The sequence below is a fragment of the Ursus americanus genome, chromosome 14 (assembly GCF_024610735.1).
Source record: "Ursus americanus isolate L20-20 chromosome 14, mUrsAme1.1.p, whole genome shotgun sequence".
NCBI classification, from domain to species: Eukaryota; Metazoa; Chordata; class Mammalia; order Carnivora; family Ursidae; genus Ursus; species Ursus americanus.
The window spans coordinates 69,539,891-69,552,074 of NC_142140.1; the positions used below are offsets into that span (position 1 = coordinate 69,539,891).

The following is a 12,184-nucleotide window of genomic DNA, read 5'->3' on the forward strand; positions in this document are numbered from 1 at the left end:
TCAGTGTGTAAGTTTTGGGCCTTCTTGGTCAAATTTATTCCTAACTTTTGTTCTTTTGGATGCTGTTATAAATGAAATTGTTTTCTTAATTTCATTTTCAGATTGTTCATTGCTGGTATATAGAAATACAACTGATTTTGCATGTTGAATTTGTATCCCGTGGTTTTTGCTTTATTCATTTATGAGCTCTAACTTTTTTTTGTGTGTGGATTTTTTTTTTTTTTAACATTTTATTTATTTGTCAGAGAGAGAGAGAAAGCACAACTAGGGGGAGCAGGAGGCAGAGGGAGAAGCAGGCTCCTGATGCAGGACTCGATCCTAGGACCCCCCCCCCCCTCCCCAATCATGACCTGAGCTGAAGGCAGATGCTTAACTGACTGAGCCACCCAGGCATCCCATTTTTTGGTGGATTCTTGATATTTTTCTACATATGAGATCATGTCATCTGGATAGAAGTACTTTATGTCTTCCTTTCAGATTTGGAGGCCTTTTGTTTCTTTTTTTTGCCAAGTTCTCTGACAACTCCCAATACTATGTTGAATACAAGTGGCAAAAGCTGCCGTCCTTGTCTTCTTCCTGAGGCTTTCTATTGCACTGTATTTTGTGACATCATTGTGAATTTTAGGAAGATAATGGGATTTATATCTTGAATGAGATTTCAGATTTTCTTTTTAAAGATTTTATTTATTTGAGAGAGAGAGAGAAAGCGTACAAGCAGGGGGGAAGGGAGGAGGCAGAGGGGGAAGAAGACTCCCTGCTGAGCAGGGAGCCAGATGCCAAGCTTTATCCCAGGACCCTGGGATCATGACCTGGGCTGAAGGCAGACACTTAACCAACTGAGCCAGCCGGGCACCCCCAGATTTTTGAAATACAATAATTTTATAGACTTCAGGGTTTATTTCATCATCTCTTCTAAAAAGGAAACCCAGTGATGGGGTGCCTGGGTGGCTCATTCACTTGGGCAGCCGGCTCTAGATTTTGTCCCAGGTCATGGTCTTGGGGTTGTGGAATCGAGTCCCACATTGAGCTCCATGATGGGTGTAGATCCTGCTTGGGATTCTCTCTCCCTCTCTCTCTGCCCACCCTTCCCCTGCCTCCCCCCCAAAAGTTTAAAAAGTTAAGAAAAATAAGAAGGAAACCCAGTGATAATCCTTTTCATTGAGAAATATTTTGTGAGACATTTGTTTAAAGGTTGGCCACAAAGTTAAATGTTGCTTCTGTAAATATTTGGTAGGAAAGGAAAAGTGAAATTAATGAACGCCCACACACAGTACTCTGTACAGTACGTCATGTAAAGGAATCAGAGACAGATTCCTGACTTTCAAGACACTTATGTACTTGCAGAAACTAGACAGAATACGTATTTTGGGAGTCAGAATTTCACAGCAATGTTACATTTCCACTCGAGATTAATCTTTAAGTCTTAATACCTCACAACTCAAGTCATTTATGTTCCCATGTACAGTTGCTGGGAGATATGTTTTTTCCTGCTTGTTTTTATTATCGGTTCAAAATGGTGGCTTTTCTAGTTTAGATTGTACTAAATTGAATTATTATGGCATAGGTTTAAAAATAGTATTTTAAGGCTATTCCTCAGCAACTTCACATTTTCTGCAAGTTGAAATCTTTTGTTATGCCTTTTACTTTACTGCCACTCCCGTCTCCCCTGAAGAAACTTTTTTCTATTAGAATTAGAAGTTTAATAACACTGGGGCGCCTGGGTGGCACAGCGGTTAAGCGACTGCCTTCGGCTCAGGGCGTGATCCCGGCGTTCTGGGATCGAGCCCCACATCAGGCTCCTTCGCTATGAGCCTGCTTCTTCCTGTCCCACTCCCCCTGCTTGTGTTCCCTCTCTCGCTGGCTGTCTGTATCTCTGTCAAATAAATAAATAAATAAATAAATAAAATCTTAAAAAAAAAAAAAGTTTAATAGCACTTTACATATATTCTTTGTCTGGGGTGGGGGAAGGGAGGACAGGGGTTCACTCTAAAAGTAAGCATTTATTTTCGCATTTATTTCAAAGTCCAGCCAGGGATGTTAGCAGGAAGTTGTACATCGTTTTACAATTTTCAAGTGTTTCTTTTCTTTTTGTGTGTTAGGCCTCAAGAAAGGAGAACTGGATATGAGCAGTTTCACCCAGGGCCATCCCCCGTGGATCATGATTCCCTGGAATCCAAGCGACCACGTCTGGAGCAGGTTTCTGATCCCCATTTCCAGCGCGTCAGCGCTGCGGTCTTACCTGTAGTGCACACGCTGCCAGAGGGGTTGAGGTCTTCTGCAGATGCGAAGAAGGTAAATATTTGTTCTCTTCCCCTGTGGAGTTGTCGGTCTGTAATGTTGATTTAGCCATATCCAGGCACAGTGCCTAAAAGAAAGTCCGATTATGCCAGTCTCTAAAGGTTAGTGCTATGGGAAAGTAAAAATTTTGTTAAACAAAACTGAAAACCACAGACTTAGTGCTCCAGACTTTGAAAGTCAGTACTTTTGACTCTTTGGTAAATGAAAACAATCTGAGGACTGCTGTAAAGAAAATTGCTATTGAATAACTCTCAAGCATTTTGCACTGGCTCGCTGGGCTGTAAAGTGTGGTCAGTGGTTCTCAAGACAACCACAGTTTTGTTAAATTTAAATTAAATTTAAAATAATCCCCTTAAATTCAGTTGCAGTTACCATGCTTGTAAGTTTTATACAGAAAATAAAATATTTTTCTAATCTATGTAAAAAATCGTTTCTTTAGAAAACTTGAAAAATACAGAGGAGAAACTATTACCCATACTTTTTTTTTTTAATTTAAATTTTCGTTAGTTAACCTAACATAGTTAACATAAGAAATAGTATTGGTTTCTGCAGCAGAATTCACTGATTCATTACTTACATGCAGCACGATTCCATTCGCTCATCACAAGTGCCCTCCTTAGTCCCCTCACCCATCTAGCCCCCCCCCCCCAGCTTGTTCTCTGTCCTTAAGAGTCCCTTATGGCTTGTTTCCCTTTCTCCTTTTTTTCTTTTTCCCTTTCCCGTATGTTCATCCGTTTTCTTTCTCAGATTCCACATAGGAGTGCAATTGTATTGTATTTGTCTTTCTCTGACTGACTTATTTCACGTGGCATAATGCCCTCTAGCTCCATCTACATCGTTGAAAATGGCAAGATTTCGGGTTTTTTTTTTTGTCTGTTTGTTTTAAAGATTTATTTATTTATTTATGTATTTGACAGAGATAGAGACAGCCAGCGAGAGAGGGAACACAAGCAGGGGGAGTGGGAGAGGAAGAAGCAGGCTCATAGCGGAGGAGCCTGATGTGGGGCTCGATCCCATAACGCCGGGATCACGCCCTGAGCTGAAGGCAGACGCTTAACAACTGTGCCACCCAGGCACCCCGAAGATTTCATTTTTTGATGGCTGAGTAGTATTTCATTGTATACATATGCCACATCTTTTTTTTTTTTTTTTAAGATTTTTTTGTTTATTCATGAGAGCGAGAGAGAGCACCAGCCAAGAGCATAGCAGTGGGAAGGGTCAGAGGGAGAGGGAGGAGCAGACTCCCTCTGACCCTGAGCAAGGAGCCTGACTCGGGGCTCAATCCCAGGACCCCGGGATCATGACCTGAGCTGAAGGCAGATGCTTCCCCTGCTGAGCCACCCAGGCGTCCTGTGCCACATCTTCTTTATCCATTCATCAGTCGATGCACATTTGGTTTCTCTCCATAGTTTGACCTGTAATTCTGTTACGTTGGAGAGAACTACTTTTATTATGTAACTGTATTTTGTGACATTTCAAACAGTGTATATTGTGAATTTATGAGAAGGTTCTATTAAGATCAAACCTCTTCTTGTGTTTATTGTCGCTTGCCTTTTGTGAAATGCATGTTTGTGCAGTATGCCTTATTCTGTTGCTGGGTTTATCTTTTTTTTTAAACTGTGTATTTTGCTTATCATTAAATCTTCAGATTAGGAAGTGCCTGGCACTTAGTAGGTACTAAATAAATATTTGTTTTAGAAATAATAAACTCATTCTTTGATACTTTTTTAACAGTATAGCGTTAACCCTATTGCTATCCCTGCTTCCCCCGCCCCCCGCCCCGCCTTTTTTTGTTAGCAGATCTTTCTCCCATAATGTTTATTTACCTTCACGGTTAATGGTCCTTTCCAACTTGAGATCGGGTAAATAAGTACCCACACATTTTCTTTGGGTTTTTACGCAGGGAAAGTGGTTTAAAAGATAGTGAATATGGGGGCACCTGAGTGGCTCGGTTGGTTGAGCATCCAACTCCTGATTTTGGCTCAGGTCATGATCTCAGGGTTGTGAGATCAAGCCCCAAGTTGGGCTCTACACTGAGTTAAGATTCTCTCTCTCCCTCTCCCTTTGCCCTCCTCCACCTCTCTAAAAATTAAATAAATGAATGAATGAATGAATGAATGAATAAATAAATAAAAGATAGTGACTATGGGGGTGCTTGGATGTCTCATTCGGTTAAGTGTCAGACTCTTGATCTTAGCTCAGGTCTTGATCTGAGGGTTGGGAGTTCATACTTCACGCTGGGCTCTACACTGGACGTGGAGCCTACCTGAAAAAATAAAAAGAAGATAGTGAATGTGTCTTCAGTTTATTTTCAAATAGTTCTGGGGCGCCTGGGTGGCACAGCGGTTAAGCGTCTGCCTTCGGCTCAGGGCGTGATCCTGGCGTTATGGGATCGAGCCCCACATCAGGCTCCTCCGCTATGAGCCTGCTTCTTCCTCTCCCACTCCCCCTGCTTGTGTTCCCTCTCTCGCTGGCTGTCTCTATCTCTGTCAAACAAATAAAATCTTAAAAAAAAAAAAAAAATAGTTCTGCCAAAAAAAAAAAGGATGTGTATGCATAGAGAGAGAATGCAAAAATAGCAAAATGTTAACCAGTGAAGGATAAGGGATAAATGCTTATCCATTATACTGTTCTTTCAACTTTTACATAAATTTGAAAATTTGCAAAATAATAGGTTAGGTGGGGAAAAGCTCTTTTGTGATCAGCTAGAAATGAGCTCAACTTCTGGGATTTTTGAGGCCTGCCTCACTGTGTGAAATGTACGTAGTAGTCTGTGTGTTTGTAAGAAATGTTTTGTAGCATTAAAAAAAAAAGATAACAGTGAATAAAGGTCTTCTTCCATGGCTGAATAAATTACTACAGATGTTATTTATAGCTGTAGAATTTTTTAGCAGAAAGGGATCTTCAAGTCTCATTCATTAAAATGTGACATGTTGGATCATAGTACATCCTATTTCCATTTGATGGTAGAGAAAACAGATGTTAAGAAAAATTAAGTGCCGTAGGTGATGCCTCTGGAGTTGGAATGAAAACCCATAACCCCTGCCTCCTGGTCCTACTCTCCTACTCCACTAAGTTGTAAACCATGACTTTTTTTTTTTTTTTGAAGAATTAGGGATTTTGAAAGAATTAGCATTTATTAGTTTAGTTTTGTTTTGTTTTAATGTTGTTAAGCCCAGGTGTATCTTTGATAGAAGAAGTAGATAAGCTTGAAGGAGAAAGTTAATTTACAGCCTCACCAGTTCGAGGCAGTTGCTAACTTCTGATACTTTCTTCTGTCTTTGGATGGGTATCTTAATGTGCTCACTTTGTACACTGTATGTAATTGTATTTTTGCTTAAGTATGTCATGACCTTCTTTTTTGTGTCAGTTAAGTCTGCAACTGTATTTTTGGGGGTTACTTAATATTCCATAGATGGATATAAAGTAATTTGTCATACATGTAATTTACCTATTTGTTCATTAGAGCAACAACATACGTTCTTTGGCTGATTTTTTTGGTGTTCATTCTTATTTCTTTCCTTAAGGTACATTCCTATTCATAGAATCAATTTCAGATCAGAGTCGACAGTCATTTTGTAGGCTTTCATGGTTATTTCCAGATTGCCCTGCCAGAGAGTAGGACCAATTTGTATTCCTGACAGCAGAGTATATGGTGCCCAGTTCTTGGGGAGCCTTGATGATGCCACATAGTTGTTGCTTTAAAAAAAGAATCATTGTTATTTTGATAAATTTTTATCTGTATTTGCTTTTTAGTAAAATTTACATTTTTTCATTTGTTTATTGGTTGTTCATTTTTCCTGTTTTGTGAATTGTTTTTTCATATCTTCATTTTTCTAGCGATGTGTTTTTTATTTTATATTGAGTTGTAGAGTTCACATTCTGGAAATGATTTTTCTCATTTGCCTTTTAAATTTCTTCTTCTTGATAAATAGAAGATTGTGTTTATTTTAAGCCATTAGTCTCTTTCTCTCTCTTTTTTTAAATAAATCGTTTGCTGTTGGCTTTCCTGAGCCCAAGATAACATGAATACCCTTTTTTGTTTGTTTGAGTCTCCCTGAGATTTGCTAATAAATCTCATGTAAATGTTTACTGTTATTTGGTTTTTACTGTGACATAAGATATGAGGTAGGAATCTAACTCTTTTCCCAAAATAGCTGTCAGTATGTTCCAACACAAGATTATAAGCTCTGTGAGGGTGAGCATGCCATGTTGTTTTGTTCACCCTTCTGCCTAGTGCCTATCACATAGTAGGCCCTCAAGGCATTGTTTTTTTGTTAAATATTTAACCAGAACGGAAGTCAGTGGAAAATACTGCTTTGTAATAGTTCTTAGGCACGCATCAGATCACCTGAGGAGCATTTCCAAAATATGCAGAATCGGAATATAATCCGTTTTGCTGTTGGACGTGCTCTGTAACACAAATGAACTTATATGCATATGGGAGGAGAATGTTTTACTATAACATGGAAGTCTTGGTGGCTCATAAATGAGTTTTCTCTGCATGTTAATGTTTCAAAGCTCTCAGGTTCAAGCTGTCTCGTAATTAAAAGAAGTAGCCTTCATGATGTCTGAAGACCTTAAGAAGATTTGAAAATTAGCGCATTCAAGAACTGCTCTGCTTTTCACTGTTAAGCAAACTAGTGGAGATTCAAGTGTCAATAAGAAACCGTAAAGATACGATCTCCTGTATTTTTTGTTTTTAAAGGTTGATAAAGATGGTTATACCCTGAATTGGATTTTTTATGTTGATGAAGCATACTGTTTTCTGTTGGACGCAAATGACTTCAAGGAGTTACATGTTAACGAAAGCATGGACTAAGTGTAAAACTAGCAAAGATGGACTAGGCTGATTGCAAACGATACGGGAGTTTCAGTTGTGTTACTGCCTCTATTAGAACTGTTACTCTTTCTGGTAGTGCTCTGCTTACAAAGTTGTACAGGTTTTAAGCAATAGCCATAATCCCGTTTTCCCCAGAAGTCTTCTATTTAGCATACCCTATTACAGAATATGAGGTTTTTCAGGACTACACATATTTTAGCTGAAATCTCTGTGCCAGGGTGTTTTGGAACAACTACCCAGGTATAGTTATGTGCATTCTTGGTTAGAACTACTGAGTTCTCAGTTACTTAATCGTTACTTAATTGTTACTTAATACATTTAGGGCTTGATAGTCCTATGAACTGTGCTCATTCTAGGCTTCTTATATAGCCTGAAGAAAACTAGGACCTTATTCTAAAATTCATCTGCTTTACAGTATTGCTTATATCTTCACCATAGATTGGAAATTAATAGACTCCGTGTGTGTGTGTGTGTGTGTGTGTGTGTGTGGGGTGTGTTGACAGGGTGGTAGATTTTGGGTGGAGCGGTTTTCCTTCTGCTGTAGTTCTCTGTTGAGCTGGAATGGATGACATATTTGGCTTAAGAGATCTTATGTGTGCTGTGGCATGGGCAGGCCTACTTGCCCTTTATAAGGGTAGGCCTAGGTGTTAGTAGCCACAAAAGTTCGTAGGTCATTTCTGTATCTGATTATCGGCCCTTGGAGAATCTGAAAACTTTTTGTTAGGAACTCTTGGCCATATCATAGCTGTTAAGTTGGGTGGGCATGCAGACTTTACATGGAGTTTGTAGTTTTCCAAGCCTACAAGTTCAGACCTTTTGAAGAACCATTGTAAGGAAATGGTTAAGAAATTGGTATCTTCTTTGTCATGATTGCATTATTATTTCCCCAGATACTCTCTACAGTCTCACTGTTGTTACACTAGAGGCTGTTTGGCCTCTTAGCCACCTCGTTCTGTATAGCTTTTAGGATATTCAAAATAGTGAATGATGCGCCTACACTGTGAAAGTGGTATAGACGTCAGTGGGGTGTGTTGTGTGTGTACGTGCGTGTGTGTATGAAAATTGCTCCTGTCGGACATCAGATAGAGAAATAGCATACATGGCTCTGCTGTGCTTTAAACGGACTTTTTCAGTTAAGAGAATCTTCACACTAATATTGGCTATTAGTGAGGAATAAATTATTGATTTTCTTCTCTAAAGGATCCAGCATTTGGAGGCAAACATGAAGCTCCATCCTCTCCAATCTCTGGGCAACCATGTGGAGATGATCAAAATGCTTCACCTTCAAAACTTTCAAAGGAAGAGTTAATACAGAGTATGGATCGGGTAGATCGAGAAATTGCAAAAGTAGAACAGCAGATCCTTAAACTGAAAAAGAAACAAGTAAGTGTTTGATTTTACTGGTCTTTTGTTGGTATTCTAAGAATGTATTTGTCTTTCTAAAGAAGATAATGTTGAGTTTTCCGTATTTTTCAGCTATGTACACGGAATCATGTCTCATATATTCTTTGACTTACTTTCTTTTGCTCTCTCTTCCCTTAGTTACGTCCGCTCATTTCCCCTGCTGTGTTGTCTGATTGTAGATAGCAAATCTGGTTTGTCCATTCTGTTTTTGACCTTATCGGTTCCTGGTCTGTTGCTGTTTCATACAGTGGTGCTGTGTTTTTGGTTCACGTGTGAACCGATTTTCTAGGGCACGCGCACGTGGCTCGAGAGTACGCGCATCTTCGAGTGTATTAGATGTTACCAGACTTGCTAAAACAGCAGTTCCGTTGTGCATTTCCACCGGCAGCCTTACGAGTTCGTTTGTGCATATGCTCCTCTTCTTCACCTGATCGTTTGTTTTCAGTGGGATGTGAAGTAAGCTCTCACTGAGGTTTTACTTTGCATTTCCTTTTTTAGGAATGACAGCTTACTTTCACGTTTGCTTCTGGGTTATTGGTGTTCCTTACGTGGATTGTTATTTTGTCATTTTCTTAATTTTAATATTTCTTAAAGTCTCTTGTCAGTTACGTGTATGGCAGCTGTCTCCTCATTTGTGGCCTGTCATTTTGCTTTTTGGGGTTGGGAGGAGGGAGGATTTTTTTTTTTTTTGATATTGAAATAAATTCGCATACCACGATATTCATCCTTTTAAAGTATACAATTTTAGTGGCTTTTAACATATTCATAAAGTTGTGGCACTATCTCCGCTATGTAATTCCAGCACATTTTTATCACTTCAAAAAGAAACCAAAAAATAAAAATAAAAAAGAGAAACCACATATCTGTTAGCAGTTATGCTCCCCCTCCCCAACCTTCTGGCCCCCGGCAACCACTAATCTATTCTGTGTCTATATAGATTTTTATCTGGACATTTCAGGTAAATAGAATCATATAATATGTGACTTTCTGTGTCTTCTTTCACTTAGCATGTTTTCAAGATTTACCCATGTTATATGTTGTATCAGTATTTCATTCCTTTTTATGGCTGAATAAAATTCCGCTTTGTGGATATACCGTGTATTGTTCATTCATTAGGTGATAGACATTTGGGATGTGTTCATTTCTTGGCTGTTTCTGGCTGTTGTGAATCATGCTGCTGTGACTTTCATGTACTAGTTTTTGTGTGACCGTATTTTTTTTCAGTTCTCTTGGATACATACCTAGGAGTGAAATTGCTGGGCCGTATGGTAAATCTGTGTTTAAATATTCGAGGAGCCATGAGAATGTTTACCACAGTGACGGCACCATGTTACACTCCCACCAGCGGTGTATGAGGGAGGGTTCTATTTTCTCTACTTTGTCAACATGTTTGTTCTGTTTTGTTTTTGTTTTTGATAGCCATCCTAGTAAATGTGAAGTGGAATCTCATTGTGGTTTTGATTTTAATTTCCTTAATGATTAAGGGTGAATGGCTTTTCATGTGCTTGTTGGCCTTTTGTATATTTTCTTTAGAGAAAAATCCAGATTCTGGCCCCATTTATTAGTTGGGTTATTTGTCTTTTTATGGTTGAGTTATAAGAGTTCTTTGTATATTCTGGACACCCAGACATGTGATTTGCAGATATTTTCTCTCATTCTGTGAGTTGTCTTTTCACTTTCCTGATAGTATCCAATGGTGTGCAAAAGGGTTTTTTGCCCTTTTACTTGATTTACGTAAGTATTTGTTGAGCAGCTAGGGAGATACAAAGGTGAATAAAACATGGTCAAAGAGGTGAGTCAAATGCACAAGTAACAGAGAGCCAAGCATAAGGTTCCCTGGATCACAGCAGTCAGATGAAAGTGCTTTGGGAAGTCAGGAGGGAGATTGCTTCCAGCCTGGAAGGGGGTGTGGGTGGGTGGCAAACCAGGAACAGGGATTGAAATTAAAATAGAAGACTTTCGTCTAGATTGTTGATTTTCAGTATGGACTATATTTGTCTCTCTTTTTCTCCTCCCCATCTTTGGGCTTAATTTACCAGGACCGTTCAGTGTGCTTTTTCTAGACTTGCTTGCATTTTTGCTTTAATGTCTTCTACAGAAATAGATCCTTTTACTGTTTTAGGACGTTTTTCTTCTTCTTCTTCTTTTTTTTTAAAGACTTCGTGACCTTTTGATCTTGGAGTTAATGGTTTTGAGTCTTTTTCATTCTGGGTTTTTTTTTTAAATGCCTTTTTGACTGGAGTATCGAGTTTAGATTTCTTCACTGGAGCTTTTTCCTCAGCTTCCTAGTACCCATCGTCATCAGCCAGTTTCACTTTTTTTTTTTTTTTTTCTCCTGTGCAACCTTGCTGTCACTTACAGGGGCAGATCACTTTCCAGATATGCTGTGGAGTTTCACACCTTCATCTTCTGACTCTTCATCTTCCTCCGCAGCTGCTAGGTGCTGTCCACACGTATAGGGCCCGAACCACATTTAGATCACAGGTGGTGTTATTTCAAAGCCCCCAAGGGAAACCATTGGCTGTACAGATGTTTTCAAAGTTGCCAGTGTTACTTTAATTGGACTGCCTTCATCATTCACTGCCTCTGCTTTAACAATGTGCAATTCATCTTTTGCATCAGCCCCAAACCCGACCATTCTTAAAGGTAACTGGTGCTCATTTTCATCATTATCCACTTCAAAGTGATACTCTTTGGCCTTTGTTGGGCTCACAACTGAAAAGATATTTCTGGGGCTTCATGGGGCTCATGTCCTTGTCCACTGAATCTTCTGTGGGGTGGGGATCTTGTATGGAAGAGAGGGCAGCTGGAGATAAAAGACTCCTGTTATGGAGAACAGCCGTGTAGGACGGAATCACATCAGGGCCAAAAGTTTTTACTTGTGATGAAGCCTGGTTTATTTTTTCTTTCGTTACTTGAGATTTTGGTGTCATATCCAAGAAAGCATTGCATAATCTAAAGCCACAAGGATTTATTCCTGTGTTTGCTTCTGTAAGTTTTATTGTTTCAACTCTTAGATTTAGGTCTCTGAGGCTAACTAATTGTGTTTTTTGGTGAACAGAATTTGTTCAGATCTTAGATGAGACTACCCTGGGATCATTAAAATAGTTGACTAAATTGCCCTTTTAAAAGCTTCATAGTGGGATGCCTGGGTGGCTCAGTCGGTTAATCATCTGCCTTCGGCTCAGGTCATGATCCCGAGGATCCTGGGATCGAGTCCCACATCGGGCTCCTTGCTCAGCAGGGAACCTGCTTCTCCCTCTGCCTCCTGCTCCCCCTGGTTGTGCTTTCTCTCTCTGTCTGACAAATAAAATCTTAAACAGAAAATAAATAAAAGCTTCATAGTTTTGGGGTCCATGGGTGGCTCAGTCAGCTGGGCATGTGACTCTTGATTTTGGTTCAGGTCATGATCTCAGGGTCATGGGATCGAGCCCCGCATCATGCTCTGTGCTGAGCCTGGAGTCTGCTTGAGAGTTTCCCTCTCCCTGGGCCCCACCCCCTGCTCGCACGTTCTCTCTCTCTCTCTAAATAAATAAAATCTTAAAAAAAAAAGTGTCAGAGTTTTGTTTCTTACGTTATTCTTAATCCACCAGAAATTGGCTTTTTTGTGTTTCTGCCTCAAGGTAGGGGTCACCATTC

The 12,184-nt window shown here is 39.6% G+C and overlaps 1 protein-coding gene and 1 pseudogene across 21 annotated transcripts in view; one reads left to right on the forward strand and one right to left on the reverse strand.

Annotated features, from left to right (window-relative positions):
* Window positions 1-12,184, forward strand: part of NCOR1 (nuclear receptor corepressor 1) — a 148,335-nt gene that overhangs the window by 36,733 nt on the left and 99,418 nt on the right. For all 21 annotated transcript variants that reach the window (XM_045778291.2, XM_045778290.2, XM_045778304.2 and 18 more), the window contains exons 4-5: window positions 2,100-2,292; window positions 8,342-8,524. In XM_045778291.2, coding sequence (XP_045634247.2) covers window positions 2,100-2,292; window positions 8,342-8,524 — 376 coding nt within the window. The remainder of the gene's footprint in view (window positions 1-2,099; window positions 2,293-8,341; window positions 8,525-12,184) is intronic.
* On the reverse strand, window positions 10,591-11,478 carry LOC123779709 (nucleophosmin pseudogene; annotated as a pseudogene).